The sequence below is a fragment of the Opisthocomus hoazin genome, chromosome 21 (genome assembly GCF_030867145.1).
Source record: "Opisthocomus hoazin isolate bOpiHoa1 chromosome 21, bOpiHoa1.hap1, whole genome shotgun sequence".
NCBI classification, from domain to species: Eukaryota; Metazoa; Chordata; class Aves; order Opisthocomiformes; family Opisthocomidae; genus Opisthocomus; species Opisthocomus hoazin.
In genome coordinates, this window is record NC_134434.1 from 6,154,773 (window position 1) to 6,175,071 (window position 20,299).

The 20,299-nt window shown below is 57.2% G+C and overlaps 1 protein-coding gene across 1 annotated transcript; it reads right to left on the reverse strand.

Moving 5' to 3' along the window:
- Window positions 1-1,855: 1,855 nt before the first annotated feature.
- FAM20A (FAM20A golgi associated secretory pathway pseudokinase) lies at window positions 1,856-18,954 on the reverse strand. The gene is made up of 11 exons (XM_075441183.1): window positions 18,609-18,954; window positions 11,921-12,105; window positions 11,005-11,055; window positions 10,483-10,561; window positions 9,208-9,300; window positions 7,586-7,701; window positions 6,972-7,152; window positions 6,528-6,637; window positions 6,091-6,172; window positions 5,947-6,006; window positions 1,856-2,546 (listed from the first exon to the last, which is right to left on the reverse strand). The coding sequence occupies exons 1-11, from the start codon at window positions 18,911-18,913 to the stop codon at window positions 2,282-2,284; spliced, it is 1,527 nt and encodes a 508-aa protein (XP_075297298.1). The 5' UTR covers window positions 18,914-18,954; the 3' UTR covers window positions 1,856-2,281.
- Window positions 18,955-20,299: the final 1,345 nt, after the last annotated feature.

A 20,299-nucleotide genomic window follows, 5' to 3' on the forward strand; every position in this document is an offset into this window, starting at 1 on the left:
AAACTTCCAACCTTATAACTTTACTTTTAAACTTATCTTCTGTTGCCATGTTCTTCCTGTTCGAGCCAGCAGTCACCATTCCATGACACCGATCAAATTGATTTTGGGCTTGTCATATGTGCCCGAAAAGTCACCGGTAGAGGGAGATACAACGTTGGGAATGCAGCGTTCTGTACAGAAATAACGACTGCACTGTGCGTGCTGAGAGTGAGTTCAACCCTTTCATTTTCATCTGTTCTCTGTCCACAAGAGTATAAAGGTCTGTAAGTCCCCCAGCATCAAGAAATCTGTTTGTTTGATTGAGACGGTCTAAAACCTCGCTTTTGTGAAAGCTGCAAATGGAAGGATGGGGCTGAATCCCAAGTCAGAGACTAAAGGAGCCTGGTGTGGGGTTTGTTTTTTGGTTGGGGGTTTTTTTTCTAACCTTTGTGGCTTCAGAATATTGGAGGAATCTCTTCACTAAGTAGAAACACTCCAAACTTCCTCAGACATACAAATGAATAGAATAGGCACCTGCAGGGACACACTCCCATTACAACTACATCTCTCCTGGAGTTTTAGTTTGGAGATGGGCAGTCAATAGTAGAGTTACTGTGGAGTCCCCTGTGAAAAGCCATAGCTGTGGCCAAATGAGCTTCATTCCTTCCTTGTGTGATCCAGACACGTACTGCCACCAAGTTCCCTTTAGGCTGGGCAAAATTCACAGAATCACAGAATGGTGGGGGTTGGCAGGGACCTCTGTGGGTCACCCAGCCCAACCCCCTGCCCAAGCAGGGTCACCCAGAGCAGGCTGCACAGCACCGCGGCCAGGCGGGTCTGGAATATCTCCAGAGAAGGAGACTCCACAGCCTCCCTGGGCAGCCTGGGCCAGGGCTCCGTCACCCTCAGAGGGAAGAAGTTCTTCCTCATGTAGGATAGACTTCTTCACTCTTCCTCACTTCCAATTCCAGCCCATGGGAAACCGAGGCAGCGATGGGTGCAGTGGCTTGCAGAGAACCTAACAACTGCTGCCTGACAACGGTTGTGCGATGGTTTTGTTTATCCTAAAGGTTAGTTCAGAATGAGCTTCTACTAGATTGACTGGGGTTTTTTTCTTTTCTTCCTTAAGGGTGATAAATTATCAACAAAGTTCTCAACTTTCCCTACACTGCCAAAAAACTCAGTGCTATCGTTTGTGAACGGTTAAAGGGAAATTTATTAATCAGAGCTTCAGTAATGAAGTTATTCTTAAGCCTTGTTGTTGGGAGGCAACGGGAGAACTACGAATTGAAAGATCTACAGTAACTCCCTCCCCACGCTTTTCTGGTGTCCAGTTCCTACTGCGTCTCCTCCAAATGCACGGGGGTGGGGATGGGGGTGGGGAGTATACCATTTCTGTCTTCCAGGGATTTCTGCCAGCTTCAGCAATTTTTAAAGCTATGAGAAGTGAGATGACCTGAGATAGATTTTCCCCCCCCTTTGACAAAATGTTTTTACCAGAATTGGGTGGCTTCTTGAATTGTAAATACAGGCCTATGCCTCTGAGGAGTTTGTCTTGTTTTATTTTTTTCTTGGGGTCAAAGGCAATAGACACCTGCCTTTCTCTTATAACCAAAACTGGCTCTTCCACCCATGAGACCAGTGAAGTAGAAGCTGTTTTACTGTGCTGTGAGGCAGTGGGCTTTTGAGCAACATGCATGGACTGGAGTGGGCTGGTCATGGTTGAAGAGACCGAGAGGCAACGGATGACGAATGCTCTGTGGATTCTCTTCAGTCTGACCATGCTGAATCAATCTTGTCTCGGGGGCAGGTACTGCCCTCGTGAAGTAAGATTGCTCTTTTCTCAAACACAGAGTCTTGATTACAGAACAGAGACTTAGTAAGAGGAAAAGGGTCTGGGCATCTCTTTATTCAAGCCTCATCCTTGGATTTAGTTTGTGTCCTTCCCTAGCAAGACCGAGGTCCCGTGCAGGTTGAGCAGACCAATGGCCACGTGTTCCCCTGCCGTCCCAAGGGCATGACCAGCTACAGAACAGGACGTCACTGCTTTTCCACCAGAGAGCTGGTATGTGGGGGGTGAAGGTCTGCTGCAGTCAGACCACAACTTCCCAACACACTGGCCAAGCACAGAAGCTTTGGCTGAGTACCCAGCATAGACGCCCAGTGTGATTCTTGAAGGTCTTCTCAAGAGTTCCCCCTCTCGGTCTCTGCAGGTGTTTGTAGATGGAAGTTACCAGCTATTAGAACTTGCCACTTGCCTTGCAGGGGTTTTCCCCACCTCTGAGCAGGAGTTAAGGGCTCTTTAAGTGGTCAGCTTCACTCTGTCGGACACGGGCGCCTCGGGCTGCATGGTGTCATTGGCCACCACCTTGGCTTCTCCATAGGTGTCTATGCATTTCCTCACAGCTTTCAGGATAAGCTGTAACCGTCTGTCTAAAGCCAAGAGATGGGGTTCGGTGAGGACAGGGGCCAGGCGGTCCTGCAGGAGGGATTCCCTCATCACATCGCTGAGCCGGTATTCGGGCTCGGCCAAGAGCTGGAGTCGTAATAGCGTTGTCCTCTTTATTCTGCAAAAACAGAAATGAGACATCTTAATGCAAACCTTCTGTGGCATCCTAGGAAGAACCAGCTGCCCCAGACCCTTTGTAGTAGGAGAAGGAGAGAGGGCAGAGATGGGTGAAGATATCTTACAAAGAACTTTGGAACAAAAGCTTTTCCTTTGTGAAGGAAATGAAAACTTTTGCAGAAACCTCTGCTTCTTCCTTTGTTTTTCCAGACTGCGGCGTATTTGTGCTGCAGATTTCTGTCATCGGAGAGAAAAACATGATAGAAGTTCTCAGTAATGAGTGTTTTTCCTCTGAGTCAGAGGTGACCCGGTTCCCCAGATGACTGCAGGGTGGTCCCATGTCCCCAAGGATGACATTTATGGGGTGGGGGCAGAGGGGGAAGTAAAATGGAGAGGCATGAACAAGAAAAAATCATCTGTCAAAACTCTCAGCAGGAAGAGGGAATATTTCCTGGCACCGATTTAGCTGTGACTTTTCACCTTACGAGGTACTGAGATTTAAGTATTATTTCCCTTTGACAGAAAGTGGGATGAAAAGCTATAATCTGAGCACACTTCTGGGAACAAAACTAAGTATTCTGAAATCATTTGTTTAATTCTCAGCAAACTGTTTTGACTTCAGAGTCTCTAGTGCTGAAATTAATCGGTGGTTTTAATTATTGCCCGTTAAATTTTGGAAACGAAGTCGTTTGTGTCCGTGGAGCCATTTCTATTTAGGAGAGCCAGAATTTTCAGATGGAAAAAGGTGTAGTCGGAATCATTTTAACCAGCTCCAGAATTTGCCTTTGTATGCCCGTTATTTACGCAGGGCATCGATGGGGAACAGTGATCCGGCTCTCTGCAGCTCCGAACAGGACGCACGCTGCTCAGATGCCAGGGGAAAGGCTTGTTGCCACCGCCGTGCCCGGCCGAGCAGTCGCTGAACCGCACCAGGCGCTGGCATCGCTCCGGAGCAGCCGAGGTCGTCGGTCAGCGGCGCCTGGGCGCATCGCACCAGGGAGGGAGAAGGGTGCTGCGACCGGCTGCTTCCTGCGCAGCGCTGGCACCGGGGCAGGCGACTTCAACTGCGGCCGTTGCCCTGGCTGCCCATCGCCAGCCTGGCTGCCCACCACCAGCCTTGCGTTAATAGCCCTGCCCAAAAGAAAATGAACTCATCAAGTGCTAAGCCTGGCAGGGTGGCTTCAAATCACTGCCGGAGCACGGCGGCGAGGTGCTGCTGCTGCGGGCAGAGGGAGCCTGGTTCGGAGCAGATGCGACCTGCAGCGAAGGAGCGTGCGTGCGCTCTCCTTCTAGGCCAGGGCTGGCTCTGAGGAGCTGCTGTGGGTAAACACCAGCTGTGTTTGCTCTGGTCCGAGCAGCGATGGGGCTCGGAGGTGGAGAAGGGGATTGTCTGACCCCGTGGGGAACGGCTTGTTTAATGCTGTAACAGTTACACAAGGAACAGGCAGAACAAGGAAAGGAGGGGGAGATGGAAATCCTGCTGCCAGCCCCACTCCTCTCCCGCGGAGCAGCTGTAACCCTGCTGTTGTACCCAGAGCCTTCGAGGGACTTGATCAGCCGAGAAGATACAAGTGCCAGGTTAACTGGGGGCTGTTTTCAGGCCTGGCTGTGCCTTGTGGAGGGTTTTGACCCTTTCAGGAAAAGGACCCTCTCTTACTGCACGGCTGTATCCGTGCCATTTACTGTACTGGGAGCAACGCCGGGAGAGGAGGGCAGCGGACTTAAACATGTGGGACAAGGACTCGGGGGGGAGCTGTGAAAGGCAGCTAGAAATGCCAGAAGGCTTAAATCTGCTGGAAGCCCAGCTTCGAGAAGAACTGAGCTGGGAAGGAGATGAAGGTGTTTAACAGGGAAGCGAGCAGCTCGTTGTTCGGCATCGCTGCGGTTTGAGTGCTCCTCTTGTCTGGAGTGGCTGCAGGACTTCGTTCTTCCTTAGGTGTATGTGGCTCGACTTCACATAGGAACAAGGAGGTGGCTCGGGGGGCAGAGTCCAGCTAGTCAGGGCAGGCTGAAATCTGTGGCCTCTGTGCATACTCAAATAAACCCTTTTACTTCCTTTCCAAGCATTTTTGGATGCTTCCCCACTCCGAATGGATTGGCTGTTGTGGGAAATGAGGTTTTGTGTGTCTCCCTCGGGCAGCGTGAGTTGCTTTTATCCTGTTCTCATCCCTAGTCAGCTTATTACAAGGTGCAGCTTGTACGTCTTCTTACCACTGCCTTTTACAAGGAGAACTAAATTAAGAAGAGCTTCTGGGAGGTGGATCTGGAAGGATAGGAAGGATGTGACCGGGGGATATGACTGTACAGGTCAAATTAAGAGGCAGAGTTAATTTAAACTGCACAAAATAGGAGTTTGTGAGAAGGATTCACTGCGAGCCTGCAATTATAAATCAAACAACTCACTGGGTGCAAATGACAGTTCTTAAAATCAGATCCAGTAATGCAGGCGTAGGGGGAGAGAGTGCAGTCAGCACCCCACGGCTGAGGTGGGGCAGGTACAGGGAGAAGGAGGTTAGGCATCTCCTAAAGAGAAGCCACAAGGAAGAGCAGCTTTTCCTGTCTCTTAAATTTAACTTTTCAGCTGATGTTTTATGTGAATTAATAAAGGGGAGAGATAGGATTCAATGAGTAAAATTTATGAGCTTCTCCTTAATGCCATGGGAAGAAGAAACCTGATTGACTGTATCAAAGTTCTACCAGGCTTTTGGATGGAGATGTCTGAGCTTCATGTCAGACGGGTGGGGCTGATGTCACCTCTTGTTGATGGGCGCGAAATGCCAGTAGACACTTCTGGAAGGGTTTGATCCAGTGGACAGTGTCTCCTGGTCTGTCAGTGAAAGCTTTTACCCTTGCAAGGCCTTTTATCTTCACTGGGCATTCAAGCAGATCCTCATGCTTGCTCAGTGCTGAGCAAGGCAGCTGCTAACTGCGATTGATGTGGGAGCTGGTGTTGTGGTGGGGAGGAGGGAAGGGCCTGGAGGTCCCTCACCCAAGCTCCATTATCCAAGGAGGAGAGAACGGCTGGAGGAGGGCGGCTCAAAAAATGGCAATGAGAAATGCTACTGCAACAGAGGCTTTGATCTGTTCCTTGCAGTCCATGGGGATGTGGGAAGCCCACCTGGGGTTCAGAGTTACTGAGGGTGTTCTGATGGAAAGAGACCACCCAAAATAGAAAGTATCCAGGAAGGAGAGTTGTATGATACTGTAGCAGGCTGCAGCATAACAGAGCTTAACACTCTAAAACTGATTTAAAAGCTTAACCCGTATTTTGGGGACAATTTGTGATTCCCATGCTCCCTTGGCTGGGATTAGCAGAGGGTCTTCCCTGCACTGCTGGATGGAGCCAGGCCTGGGTGAAGATGAAGGGAGATTGTGGGAGGGAAGATGAAGCTGGCACTTACATGCAGCACTGGGAGAGCGGGGCCAGGATGGAGGTTTCGTCATGGGAATGCCGCCCAAACCTGGAGGAGATAAGCAGAGAGTGCAGAGCTTTAGTGCCTGCCCACCACCTTCCCCACCTCCCCGACATCCTCCTGCAGCCTCACCCTCTGGCATTGTCCAGATGTAAGAGGAAGCCGTCGTCCCCAAACTTGGTGAACATTTCATAGTGGTGACGGTCCATGTTCCCTGGTAAAGGGCAGAGGAACAGAGTTTCCCTTGCATGTGGCTGAGTAATTTTCTCAACTATCCTACATTTTCTTTCAGATCTGCAGTGAAATAGTTGTTGCCTTGCTGGAAGGTTCTGAGGTGCTCAGAGCTGCTGCTCTCATCTTGCTGGTCCCCCCCAGGGGAGTGGACTGGGGGCTCCCCCTCACCTGCACATCAGGAGGGGTTGTGCTGGCTGGGGGAGACCGTAGTCTCCCAAAACTGTCCGTGGAGCAGAAGGGATGGCTTTGAGGAGCACCGTGCCATGGGAGGGCAGACAGCCTGATGCTGAAGGCCCACACGAAGGGACAGAACGTTACTTCCCCCTGCATCATACCTATTAGGAAGTCAAATATGGCCATGTCAACGATGTTGAGCAGCCGATTGCCATTGCTGTAGGGGTAGATCTCCCTCACCGTGTTGCAGTAGAGCGGATTCACTTCCCACCTGCAGGAGATGGAGGAGAAGTGGGAGATGCACTCAGTGGTTGCTGCTGCCGTGGCCCAACAGCACCCCAAAGCTGGTCTCCAGTGCAGAGATGGAGAGCAGGAGGACTTAAATCTCCCTCCTTGTGCATGCAGGAGACTGGAAGTCGAACCCAGTCAATGCCCAGGCATTAAGAGTTATTAGACTCATTACGGGCAATCGCTGAACCTTGGCCTTCCTCTGCCTGGACATCCAATTTCTGTGCCTGTCTATGTGTCTCTACCCTGCTCCTTCTCTTTCCTACATGCTCCCTGCAAGATACAGATAGGGGAAGCAGCATCATTTACCCACTTACTCCTCTTTTCCGTCAAACGAGTAGGACCGGATCCATGGGTTTGGGATGGAGAGTCGTGGCGCCAGGTTGAGGGAGGGCAGGAAGGCAGAGAGGGACCCTTCCAGGAGGTGAGGGTTCCCACACACCGCGTACTCCGTCTTGCACATGTACGGGCACTTGGCAAAGAAACAAACGTTGCTGGCTGGGAGGAGAAGAGAGAGGAGAACAGGGAAAGGAGCTGTGAACCGCAGGAGACTGCAAGGTAGCCTGGGCTGACCTCTCCCCCGTTGTGTGACAGAGACTGCAGGTATTGTGGCGTACAGAACCACATTACCGATGTGAAACTGCCAAATCGTGGATGATACCTGGATTTTGGTCGACGGACAGACCTGGTCCCAAGCTAGGGGAAAGGTTGGGGGAAATGGGGCAGATGGGTAGATCTGGCAGATGATTCCAGCTGGAGGCTGAGGGACACCTCTGCTGTAACAATGTCTTTGCGCGTGTCTCACCAAGAATTTAATTTCTGCTCGACAGCACGAGTCCTGCCGGCCCCTTTTGCATGCCGACCCTGCTCTCCCACCCACCATGGAACGACAAATCTAATCCCAGCTTGTGACAGCCAAGTGCTCGCCTACCTGGTGAGACAAAAAAGACGCTCTGCAGGATCTCGTTCTTGGTGACCTCCAGGATCTCCTTGGTGACGTTGATCAACCTCCCAACTGTGGGCGGGACTCTCCGGAAATCCAGGATCCTGCTCGAGAGGGACAGCGGCTCAGAGCCTGCGGCGCAGAGGGACGTTACTGCGCGGGACGGCACCGTGGGACAGCAGGTGCTGCCCTCATCCCTTCCCTTGGTCAACCGGGGGCCTTCTGATGACCGCACCCATGGGGATTTTTTTATTTTCTCCCAACTTCTTTCTCACAAACAGCCAGGATCATTTTACCCTCTGGACCAAAATGCAGCTGAGTTCAGGTTTCGGTATTTTAATAGCTGCCGACTGGAACAATCTGGATGTTCTCCAGGATTCACACTGTCTTCCCCAACCAGTTTCTCCCATCCCCTCACAGACAAGTGGGGTCCTTTGGGAGCCAGAACAGCCCTTCGGGCCCTTCTACGATGTTGGGTTTGACACGGAGTGAAGATGTGTTGAACCTGGAACAACACGGCTGAGACAGCGGGAGGTGAGGAGGGATCACCCGCACTCAGAGGCACTCATGCCCAGCTGATTCAGCTAAAATATTCTTAAAAAAATCAGGGCCCATAGCAGAAAGGCATCCATGTCCGTGAGTGGAAAGCTGCTGTGGATTGCTGAGTCAGTAACACGAAGTGAACCAGCAAATGCTGTGCTTTCCTCCTTGGGTAATGCCCTCTGCTTCTGAGAATCGGCCACAAAACAGGACTTGGCCGGTTACTTATTGAGCAACGTTTAAAGGAAAAAAATATCATTTGCTTTTATCTAGCATTTTTCAGCTCTGAAAACCACAAAAGCACTTCAGAAAAGCAGTGCAGCCTCGTTTTTCTGGTGGTGAGGCTGGGATGCAGAGGCAAGCTGATGGCAGGTGAGTCAACCAGAGTCACTGCGCTGATGGAGGGGCAGAGCTGGAAAGGAAATTCAGCTTTCTTCAGTCCCTCGCTCAGAGTTTGAGCGACAGGATTTACAGTCTGGTCCTGCTTATCGTATAAGTTGGGCCTGGGAACTGGAGGTCCAGTTCACCATCATCATCAGGGATCGCTTCAATACTCAGCCCACTGAGGGAACAGCAGCTGCTGCCCTCCTCTTCTGATAAGGGTATTTTTGATTTTATTAAATACAAAGCCTGCTGGGAAGAGGTGCCAGGTTAATTGCTCATTAGCTCATTAGCTGAGGGCTTGAAACTCAGTTTATCTCAATCCAAAACACGCCTTGATTGCTGATTGAGCGTGTGACTCCCTCACCGGGAGGGGATCCAGGTTGTGCCCATCTTTGCGCTTCGATGCATGGGAGGGACATGGCCGTGTGACAAATACCTGACCCCTTCCCAACCTGGACTTCATCTGCCAGCCTGTTCTCGTGCTGTGGCCAAGGTGAAGCTGACTCCTGGGCTTCAGATGAGAGCCAGAGCCACCCCACCCCCAAAGAACGCATCCACTCCCAAAAGGCTGCTGCAAAGCAGTCGTTGTCTAAGGGTGAGCAGCTCTGCAGGGCTCAGCAGGGCTTTCCCCATGCCCAGGCTCTCTGTGGGCAGAGGACTGGGTGCTGGAGGAGGCAGGGCCCTACCTGTCCAGGTGGAAGGCGGCGATCTCTGCATTGTGCCTCTGGAAGTCAACGAAGTAGAAGAAATCCTCAGGAGTCTCTTCCTCACGTTTCTGCCTGGGGGAGAGCAGGGGAGTTAACCCAACTGGGCACGGCAGTGCTGGCAGACAGCCCGGACACGAAGGGGTGGCACAAGGAGTGCACCCAGGGACAGCTGGCATGTCTCCACGTTGGTGCCAGGACCACCGGGCAGAGTGGCAGAGCCTGGTGTCCAGCCCAGGACCCATCGCCCGCCGTGATGAGGAGCCACGCTTGCGCCCTGTCTCTGTGCCAGGCGGGCGAGGGAGGCAGAAGGGCTGACTCTGGGCTTTAAAACATTTTGTTTTCAGGTTTTTTAAAACCTTTTTGTTCAGACCCGCTCACTTAGGACAGCGTGGTGAGTGGGTTAGCACAGGGGATGGCCGAGGCCACGCCGCGCTTCTCATGTCCCCACAGAGGCAGAGAAGAGCTCAGGTTAGATGCTCTCACATCCCTGAGATGGGAACACCAGCTTATTTAATTTCATTTTCCGGCTGCCACAATGCATGTAGCATGTGGATTTGCATGCTCAGCCTCCCCGTATATCTCGGGAAAGCCCACAGGCACTGCTGAGCCCTCCTGGCACAGACGCTTTCCTTCCCCTCCCGGAGATGGGGCAGAGGTGGATGGAAACCAGCAGAAGAGGAGTTGGCTGCTGCCTGGAGGAGCAAACCACGGCAGTCGGCGTGCTGCCAGCTGCCCTGCCCGTGCACGGAAAGTAAAGTGAGGGGGAATAAACGCGAAGAGTCCCAAGGGGCTAGACATAAGCGCAGAAGCAATTTAAAACTCCCGTTTGAGGTGACCGGGACTGATGGCTATTTATTGGAAATACTCCGGGGAATGCAAGGAGAAACAAGGTAAAACACAAAGTCAGATGGGGAAGAGGAAGAAACGGGCAATCCCTAACAGCAAAGCTCTGGGGAGAACAAGTGTCCCACGGCCTGTCACCGTCTGGCATCTATGAGCCGAGAGATTTCCAACACCAGTAAGCAGTGTGGGAACACTGGTGTTTACCCGTGCCTGTCTCTGGGACGGTGCGAGCAGCCGGTAATAATTAAATTAAATTAAATTATATTAAATTAAATTTTCAGCTGTCAAGGCAGCCGAGCGCCGGAGAGGAGAGCTGGGGCTGTGGTGTGCCTGTCCTTGCCGAGGCTGCTTGGACCCCTTGCGACCCGGGCTCTGTGGTTCACGGCGCGGCGGGGCTCCGGCGTGCCTTACCTCATGGGCTTGAACATGGCTTTCCCAAAATCCTGGAACCTGAGGACCAGCTTCAGGTGCACGCCGCTGGGCTTCACGACTTGGGGAGGAAACGAGACGTTAGCTGCCTGGAAAGCCTCGCCGGCACGCGGTGAAGCGCCGGTGACGCTCTCCGGCTTCCCGCCCCGGTGAGCCCATCCCGCAGCTCCGTCCTGCTGCTCTCCTCTCCTTCTGGGGTTATTTTTCCTCCCTCTCCCCTGCGCCATAGAGGAGATTTCCCCCCAGCGCTTCTCCCGACAGCCATTTGCTATGTCCTCTTGGGGACTTTTTCCTCCCCCCAGTAGAAACCAGTAGCGTACTGGTGTCCCGCCACGCGCATCCCATCTTCTGCTGGGGCGGCGGAGTTCAGTGGGAGGGAGAAGGGCCTGGCGTTGCCCAGCTTTACGTTTCCCTTGCTGAGGTTCGGATGAGGAGCTGGGGCTCGGGGTCAGCAGACGCGGTGGGGTTTGGGGGGGCAGCAGGGACCGGAACGGCCGCACTCACTCTGGCTGCAGTCGCAGGCTCCCAGCAGCGCCTTCTCGTCCTGGCTGTAGTCTGCAAGGGCAGGAGGAGCGGTCAGAGCCCGCCGGGCTCCAGCCCTTGCTGCTGACCCCGCTCCCAGCTCGGGGCGTGCAGGGGGACACTGCCTGCCCATCCCTGGCCCAAGGGGGCTGAGGCAGCCTCTTGGGATTAAACTGCTGTGCAGGGCGTCCCTGGCATGGCTGGCACCAAGAAATAGAATCACAGAACAGTGGGGGTTGGAAGGGACCTCTGTGGGTCACCCAGCCCAACCCCCTGCCCAAGCAGGGTCACCCACAGCAGGCTGCACAGCACTGCATCCAGGCGGGGCTGGAATATCTCCAGAGAAGGAGACTCCACAGCCTCCCTGGGCAGCCTGGGCCAGGGCTCCGTCACCCTCAGAGGGAAGAAGTTCTTCCTCATCTTCAGCTGGAACTTCCTCGGCTTCAGTTTGTGCCCGTTGCCCCTTGTCCTGTCGCTGGGCACCACTGGAAAGTCTGGCCCTGTCCTCCTGACCCCCACCCTGCAGATATTTAGAGGCATTTCTAAGGTCCCCTCTCAGCCTTCTCTTCTCCAGGCTGAACAAGCCCAGCTCCCTCAGCCTTTCCTCGTCGGAGAGATGTTCCAGTCCCCTCATCATCCTCGTAGCCCTCTGCTGGACTCTCTCCAGAAAAGCTGCGTTAGGGGCCACAGCCCCATCCTTTCTCCCGTCTCAAGGCAAGGGCACAGCAACTCCACAGCACAAAACTCACCAGGAAGCCAGCACGGGGCTCGGGGCTTCCTCAAGCGAGCGACAGCCCCTGCCTTCTTTGCAGAAGTGACCGGGGGGGGGCTGGAGCCCCCCATCCTCATGCAGCTCCCAACGGCCTCGTCCCCGTCCCCGCGGCAGGAGGGTGCTTACCGGCACTGATAGTGGTGAACTCCTGCATGTCCCGGAGGAGCTGGTTGATGGTGGGGCTGGAGCGTGGGTAGAGCCCATCCCGGCTGATGCCCAGGTGGAACTGGAGCCAGCTGGCCTCCGGCCGGAGCGGCAGCGGTGCTGATGGGGACGTCAGGTTCAGCTCCTCCCTGTAGAGCCTGTGTCGCCTGGAAGAGAGCGGTCACGGGGCAATGAGGATGAGCCACGGGATGGAAACTCTTGCTGCTCTGAGCCCAGAGGGTGCTGGGGAGCAGAGCTGGGGGCCACAGGGTGGATAAAGACTCTGGGTGCGACCTGAGGGGAAGCTGAGGCAGGGAGCAATGACTGAGATGGTCAAAGGTCTCACAAATTCTGTTTTCTTCCCTCTGCAAAGCCCTGGGAAAGCAGCCGCAAGTGGGAACACGAGGGACTCAGTTGTCTTCTCCTCACCCCATCAGGAGCAGGAGGGGTGTCAGGGCATGACTGGAGCTAAACCGCATCTCCAGCAACCCAAGAGCTGGCCTCTGTGATGGACAAAGGGCTTTCTGGAGGGACTGCAGGCTCCAGGCCTGGGGAGGGGACATGATGTGACAGCAGATAACTTCAGTCTCAACTGCTCAGTGAGGTGTCTGGAGAGCCCGGGAGGACAGCAGGGTCTTGTCCAAGTGAGCCTCCGCAGAGGAGTGTCTTCACAGTCATTACATCTCTGACAAGAGCTTTTTGCTGAAGCTGGAGGTCCCAGGTAGGGGAAAAAAAAAAATCACTGTTAGGGCCACAAATTGCCTCCGTGAGCAGACTCACAGCCCTCGATACGGCGAGCAGCGATGCGACGAGGCCCTCCAGCAGCATCCTGCCCATCGCCTCTCGAAACCAAGGCTGAACCCGTCCCTTTCTTGGCCGATGTGGAGCCAAACGGGGCCCAAGAATAACCCAAAGGCGTCTCCCCACTCGATCACCATTTTCCTCGACCTCGAGACCTCCACGGCCAGGACCCACGCTTTGCAAAACGGCAGTCGAAAGGTCACTTTTTCCACCCGGCGGAGGACAGAGGGTTAGCTTCTCATTAACGCCGGCCGAGCCGTGTACGGAGTAGCTGATAAAGGGAAAACGAAGTTCAGTTTGCACTGAAAGTGCCAAGACAAATCCCTGAAAGAAAGCAGGAGCCCGGGGGCTGATAACGAGCGGGGCATTCACCAAGGCTGGGATGGAGAGGCCGGGGAGCGGGCGGCCACGTGTCTTGCTGGACCCTCAGCGAAACACAGGAAACGCGAAAGATGTAAAGAGGCTTTTCCCTGTCTGCCTCGAGTCTTTTTCCTGATTTTTTCCTAATTTTTTAGTTTTTGCCCAACGCAAACAAAACCAAAAGCGGCGAGAGGGTGGGCGGATGCCCACGCTTTTCAAGCGGAGTGGGAGAGGGGAGCGTGCCGCGGGCTGCACCGGGGTTTGCCGCGCTGCGTGCAAGCGAGCGAGTGCGGACCGTGCACCCAGGCACTGATCGGCCAAGGAGTTGGTGCTGGTGGCTGGAAAGGGCTCTGTGTCATGGACGTTACTGGTTTTTTGCTTCAAACTGGCAGGAAAGCATTGGGTCTGAGTTGTTTTGGGTTTTTTTTTCCATCCTCCTTCTCCATCCAAGCAGGCGAAAAAGTGTGGTTAACCCAGTCCAACCATGAGCAGGGGACGAACCCTCCTGGCAGCGAGGGAGACGTTTCACAGAATCACAGAATGGTGGGGGTTGGAAGGGACCTCTGTGGGTCACCCAGTCCAACCCCGTGCCGAAGCAGGGTCACCCAGAGCAGGCTGCACAGCACTGCGTCCAGGCAGGTCTTGAATAACTCCAATATCTTGAAGTCCAATACTTCAGGGAGAAATCTAGGAAGCACGGTATACCCGCAGGTCAGAGCAGCCCGTTCCCTCTCCCAGTTTGTTTGCCTTTAAACTGGGTTGGGTCAGCGATGGCGTGAAGCCCACATGCATGCGGTCAGAGGAAGGGCGTCGGGGAGTTCCTCCCTCGGTCCGGCTCCTCGCTCAGGGCGTCTGCAGAGCAGGCAGAACCTCCCCCGAGTCGGGCGGAGGCGGACACGGGAGCGTGCTGAGACTTGTCAGCGGGTTTGGTTGGCAGGCTGGGCACGAGGACGTGGTCCTGGGATGCCGTCGGTGCCGTGCAACCAGGTCTTGCGTGGGCAAGTCTTTGAGGCACAACCTGAACCCCTCGCCCTGGCCAGGGATGAGAAAGACCCCAGCGTAACTTAGAAGAATGACTCAAGATTTTTCCCTAGGGAAGCTGCCCAAATATTTGACCATATTTGCACTCCTGCCTCCCATAGACACAGGCTGTTCCCCGCCCCGGGGTGGCAGTGAGCAATAGATTACTGACGGGGAAAAAAATGCAGTGGTTGTGCAAGGGGAGGCAGCTCCGGGCCAGCGGCGGCTTCCCAGCCCAGCGCCCGCACGGTCCCTGCCCCGGGCGAGCTCCTTTCCAGCCCCGAAACCCAAAACACAGCTCCCTCTGCCTCCCCGTTTCCTTCAGGATTCCTGAAATATTTCTCTCTACCAACAGAGCTCTGCAAAAGACAGAATCATACAAAAAAAGGGGTCATTTCTACCTTGCTATAAATAGCCCCGGGGTTGTCCTGGCTCTCTGCTCAGCCAGCTCGCTGCTGGGCTGCGAGGGGCACAGCGTGGGGTGATGCTGGGCGCAGGCACCCAGCTGGTTACAGAGTTTGGGGCTTTGGAGCTGTGCCCTCGAGGATAGAAATAAGCTCTGGAGTTTTTAAGTTGTTTTTTTTTTCTTCCAGTTTTGAAGAGGTGGGGATGGCTTTTTTTGCCGTTTCCTTCCTGCATCCCCATCAGTCTCTCCAGTTGGTTCTGCATCCTGCAGTCAAATTCCCGGTCAGGAAAAGCACGGCGACGGGCAGCAGCCAGCGCGCAGCGAGCACCGGGGAGGTAGGACACGCGCTGCGGTGCTCCATGGCCACGGGTATCCGAAATCGGCCGTACCCTGGGGCCACCCCATGAGCTGGCAGAGAGTCCCAGCCCAGCTGACGTCCTCCTGGCCGCAGAAATGAAGATGGGCTGTTGGTACGATGTTCAGCTACGGCTTGTTCCGCTCGAGAGGAGCGTCCCGCCACTCTGAAAGCCGCTTTGCCGACAGCCAGACCTCTGTGTGATGCAGAAACGTGCCGTCACCCGGTCAAGCTGAGGAGGGGGAGGCCCGTGGGCGCTCAGCTCTGAGCCTCTTCTGGCTGGTAGTGGATGTGGGCACACCTCGGTGGGAGCTGGTGTGGACCTTGCTCCCGCAGCACTATCTCCAGTCCTCCACAACAGCAGCGGCTTTGCGAAACCAATGGATTGGGACAGAAAGCCATGGGTTCCCGGGTCCCGCAGAGGACACTGCCCTTCGCCCTCGGCAAACGTAGGGACGGCTCTTTGACTGCGCCGGAGAGGACACGGGCTCTGCGGTGCTTCTGGCGAGGCAGAAACTCCTCCACGCCCGCAGCAAACCAACGGTCTTCTGAAAGGCATCGGCCCCAGCAAGTGCCATCTTCTCAGGCATCAAATTTGCAGCACCAGCGGCAGGAGGGGCTGTGTGTCACCTGGGTCTGCGCACGCTCTCTGAAGGCTTTACCCGTTTACGAGCACCATATACTTCATTTCAAAGTGACTGAGGAATAATCAATACTCTGCCTCCCTTCTCCTTCTTGGAGGTGCAAAGTGAAGTCAATCAAGGGCAAACAGCATCACAGTTTTCCTCCCGGCCACATCAAACCCAAACCTCAGAACAAAAGGCAACGTGCAGCCACAGCTTCATCGCAAATGGCACCTTTAAACGAAGTGGTAAATAAAGCCGGGGAATGCAGGCTTCTTCCCAAATAACTGGGGCTGTCCTGCAGGCGAGGCCAGTGTGGATGTAATGCCAGCGCCGCTGCAAGCGCTTGGCACTGGGTGCTCAGGGCTTCTGGCGGTGCTCAAGAAGCCATCAAGTACGTGCCATGGGCTCCTTCGGTTCAAATCCCCCATCCTCACCAGGCTTTTGCTCGGAAAACATCCATCTTGCTGCCTAAATCGTAATGTCTTCAGGAGGCATCGCTCAGCTTCAAGAAGATGCACCCAAGGGGGGTCTGTGGCAGAGCCTGGCCGTGGTGTGTGTCCCAAGGGATATCCAAACCCACCGCCCATGGCCTTCAAGCGATGTGAAGAAGGATTTGACCTGCTCCAGGCTGACTCGGGCGAGCGCTGAGCCTCGCAGGGGTGACCCCCGGCCGAGCACATGGGGCGGCTCCAGGCCCCGGGCGCTGCTCAGCCCATGGAGGTCATTCTTCTTCGGTTCCTTCCGTTATCGCTTCCCATCGTCTCCTCCTGCGAATCGTGCCTGAAACTGGGACTGGGTGACCCCCACAGAAAGAAGAGGAATACGCGTCGAAGCGGAGAAAGTGGGAGCTTGGAAATCCTGCCCACGTGGCTCAGCAAACAGAGGAGCAGGGGCCAGGTCTGACGCTGGAAACCAAACCTGGGCAGTGGGGAAGTGCTGGGACAGGGACCTCTGAGGTGGTCCCCAGGAGATGCCGCTGTCCCCATCCCATGAAAGGGGTGGCAAGGTGATGCTATGAGCTCAGCGCGCTGGGAGCCTCGGCGCGGAGGCACCACAGTGACTGTCCCTGTTGGATCTGAGTTTGTGCCCGAAGAAAGAAGCTGGTGGGATGCAGGGAGGAGCTGGGGGATGCTGGAGGACCCTGGGAAGAGCTGGGGGATGCTGGAGGACCCGGGGGATGCTGGAGGACCCTGGCTGTTTCCAGCTTGGCCACAGGCCCACTGCAAGGGGGCTGGATCAGGGGTTCAGGGGCCTCAGGGTTTGAAGCCTCAGGGGTCGGATGCACAGGCGGCCGATGCTCAGAGCTGGTGCTGGGGGTCACTGTCCCCTCCGGGGCAGGGACTATGGGGGTTAGTGACAGTCCCAGCCCAGGAGCAACCATTGCTGGGGCTGGGAGAGGCAGCAAGAAGAGGGCTCTGAGCTGGGAGTCCAAAAGTAAAAGCCTCCGCACTTTTTCTTGCGGAGAAGTCAGCAGCGGGAACGGGAGAAGGGCTGAACGGGGAGCCAGCACCCCGACACTGCTGTGGTGGACCTGAGAAGATCCATGAACTTGCTTGGAAGCAGAGACTGGGGGTGCGGGGCTCTGGCCCGGGGGGCTGTGGCTGCTGGAGCCTGGGGGCTCCGGTCCTCACGCAGCAGAAGGGCTGGGGGATGCAGGGGCTGGGGGCTTTTCTGCCCCCAGGTCGAAGAGGGGATGTGGAGCGAAGGGTCTCACCCTGTCTGTGCCCCAGCAGCCACCCTTCCCCTCCCCTGGGCATCTTACAGCGGAGCGGGGGGCACCCAAAGGTCCCCCTCCCAGCAGAAACCCCTCTACTCAGCCTCTACTCCGCGGGGTGCTGGTTGTTGGGGAGGGGGAGTGATGGGGACGGCGCTGGGGCAGAGAGCCGGGAACCAGGGCCCAAGCCGGGCTGGGGATGCCCGGGGGTACGCGGGGGGGGGATGCCCAGGCACGGGGTGTTAAGCAGGGCTGGCCAGGAGAGCTGCCCAAAAAGAGGGTACCCGGGAGGGGTGCCCGGAGAGAGGATGCTCACGCAGGGAGTGCCTGGGGAGGGGGTACCTATAAGGGGGGTACACGGGAGGGGTGCCCAGAGGGAGGATGCTCATGCAGACAGTGCCCGGGGAGGGGGTACCTGCATGGGGGGGGGGGAGAGGGGTGCCCAGAAAGAGGGTACCCAGGAGGGGTGCCCGGGGAGGGGGTACCTGTGCTTGGGAAGCTTCTGTGTGGGGTGCCCATGCAGGGGGTGCCAAGGGAGGGGGTACCTGTATGGGGGTGCCCAGAGGGGTGCCTGGAGAGAGGATGCTCATGCAGGGAGTGCCTGGGGAGGGGGTACCTGCGCTTGGGAAGCTTTGGGGGGGGGGGTGCCTGAGGGGTGCCCATGCAGGGGCTGCCCATAGAGGGGGTACCTGTATTGGGGTGCCTGGAGGGGTGCCCAGAGAGAGGATGCTCATGCAGGGAGTGCCCGGGGAGGGGGTACCTGTATTGGGGTGCCCAGAGGGAGGATGCTCATGCAGGGGGTACCTGGGGGGTACCCGCGCTTGGGAAGCTTGTGTGTGGGGTGCCCGGGGGGTGCCCATGCAGGGGGTGCCCGGGTAGGGGGTATCTGTATTGGGGTGCCTGGAGGCGTGCCCAGAAAGAGGATGCTCATGCAGGGAGTGCCCGGGTAGGGGGTACCCAGGGGGTGCCCATGCAGGGGGGGTGCCCAGGGACGGGGTGCCCAGGAGCTGCCTGTGCAGGGAGTGCCTGGGGGAAGATACCTGTACATGGGGTGCCCGGAGGGAGGACGCTCATGCAGGGGGTACCCGGGGAGGCGGTACCTGTATTGGGGTGCCCGGAGGGAGGATGCTCACGCAGGGGGTACCCGGGGTGTACCTGCACTTGGGAAGCCTGGGTGCGGGGTCCCCGGGGGGTGCCCATGCAGGGGGGGTGCCCGGGGAGAGAGAGCCCAGGAGCTGCCCGCGCAGGGGGTGCCCGGGTGGGGGGGGGGGGGTACCTGTACGGGGGGTGCCCAGGAGCGGTGCCCGGCGGGAGGACGCCCAGGCAGGGGGTCCCCGTTGGGAGGGGGGGGGTACCGGGGCAGGGGGTGCCCATGCAGCGAGACGCACCTGTTCCAGCGAGCCGCCTTCCGCCGGTAGTAGCGGAGGGCTTGGCGGGCGGGCAGCAGCGGCTCGGCGGGGCCGGCGGCTCGGTACAGCGGGTGCGCGAAGAGCCGGCGCAGCGCGGAGCCGGCGCGGCCGCGGGACGGAGAGCGGGGGGCGGCGGGGCGGCACGGACAGCCCGGCCCCCCGCCCCGTTCCCCCGCCGCCAGCTCCCTCCGCGCCCTGGGCCAGAGGTGGAAATAGAGATCGGCCGCCAGCAGAGCCCCGAGCAGCAGCAGCACGGCCGGGCGGTCCCGGCGCGGCCCCGGCATGGCCGGAGCGGGGGACCGGGAGCCGCGGGCGGGGACAGCGGCGGGAGCGGGGAGCAGCCGCCGCCTCCCGGGGCAGGGCGGGGGGGGGGGGGGGGGGGGTAGGGGCACCCCGGGGCGGGGAGCGGGGTGGGGTGGGGGGGGGGGGGATACCCCGGGGCGGGGAGCGGGGTTGTAGGGGGGGGGGAAGCCCGAGCAGCGGGGAGTGGGGCTGGGGGGCGGGTGCGGGGATGAAGGGAGCGCGGGGGGGGGGGGGTGCGGGTCCCGGGCTCTGCCGCCCTCCCCCCCCGCTGCCACCGGAGCGCCCGGAGCCGCCCGGTCTCCCTCCGCCTCGGGCGGGCTCCCCCCGCCCGCCCGCAGCCCTCGGCTGCTCCTGGGGGGCTTCACGCCCTCTCCCGAAGGTGGAAAAAACACCCCGAAGCCTTCGGGCGGGGGTTGGAAGCTGGGGGGGGGTCGCTGCGTTTGAATGCGGGGACGGGGGGAGGTCCGGGGGTCTCCGGGCAGAGCCCCGCTGGGTTCTGGGCTCGCAGCCCTTCTTCAGCGCATGGTTCAGGCTCTGCTTTTATTTCCTTGATTCCTAAAAAAATAGAAAAAACCCAAAAATATAGTCGAGGAAACTCCTCCCTGCAGCTTGCTCGTGGGGGCTTGGCGGTGGGGGTGGGCTCGGGCTGGGACCCACTGAGCTCAGCACCCAGGGAGAGCGGCGTGGACCAAGGGACAGGTTGAGGAGCACCAGGCCAAGGGAGGGGAACAGCGGAGGAACTGGCTGTAAACAAAGGAGCGTGACTCGGCTGGCCTGGCTCCGGCGCTCTGCTGAAGGGAGAACAGAAAATCAACGGCGGGAAGAGGGAAAAGTGGGTTACGAGCTCAGCTGGCTGGAGCAGGGTTGGGTTCTGCGCGCAGTGTGGTCAAGAGAGGCTCTGGGAGGTGTGCTGGGGTCGGGGGCTCGGGGCTGTCCAAGCAGGCGTCAGTGGCCGAGCATCTGTCCCAGAGCCGAGGATGCTCTGTTTGCCGAGGAGGGGCGAGGAGATGGTCCCCTGGGGTGGCCTGGGCTGTGGGTGGAGGGACCTGGAGCACCTCAGTCCCCTCGGTCGCTTGATACCTGGAAGACAGGGGCTAGTTCGTGCTCATGTTTAGAAATGCAATTCCAACATTGCTCCATCTTTTGATAGTTGACGAGTTTGGGGTTAAGGTTTGGGGGGCTTGCTCGAAGGCTTTGTTTCTATACTACCACGTTTTACGTCTTTTCCACAGTATGTCGGAAAAATCGTGAGCACGAAGTGCGGCTGCTGCTTCTACAGGCCGGCGAGGACCGAGGGGAGCAGGCGATGTGCTCCCCACACCGCTCTGCTGCTGCCCGGGGACACCGGCTGTGCCCACCCTTCTGCG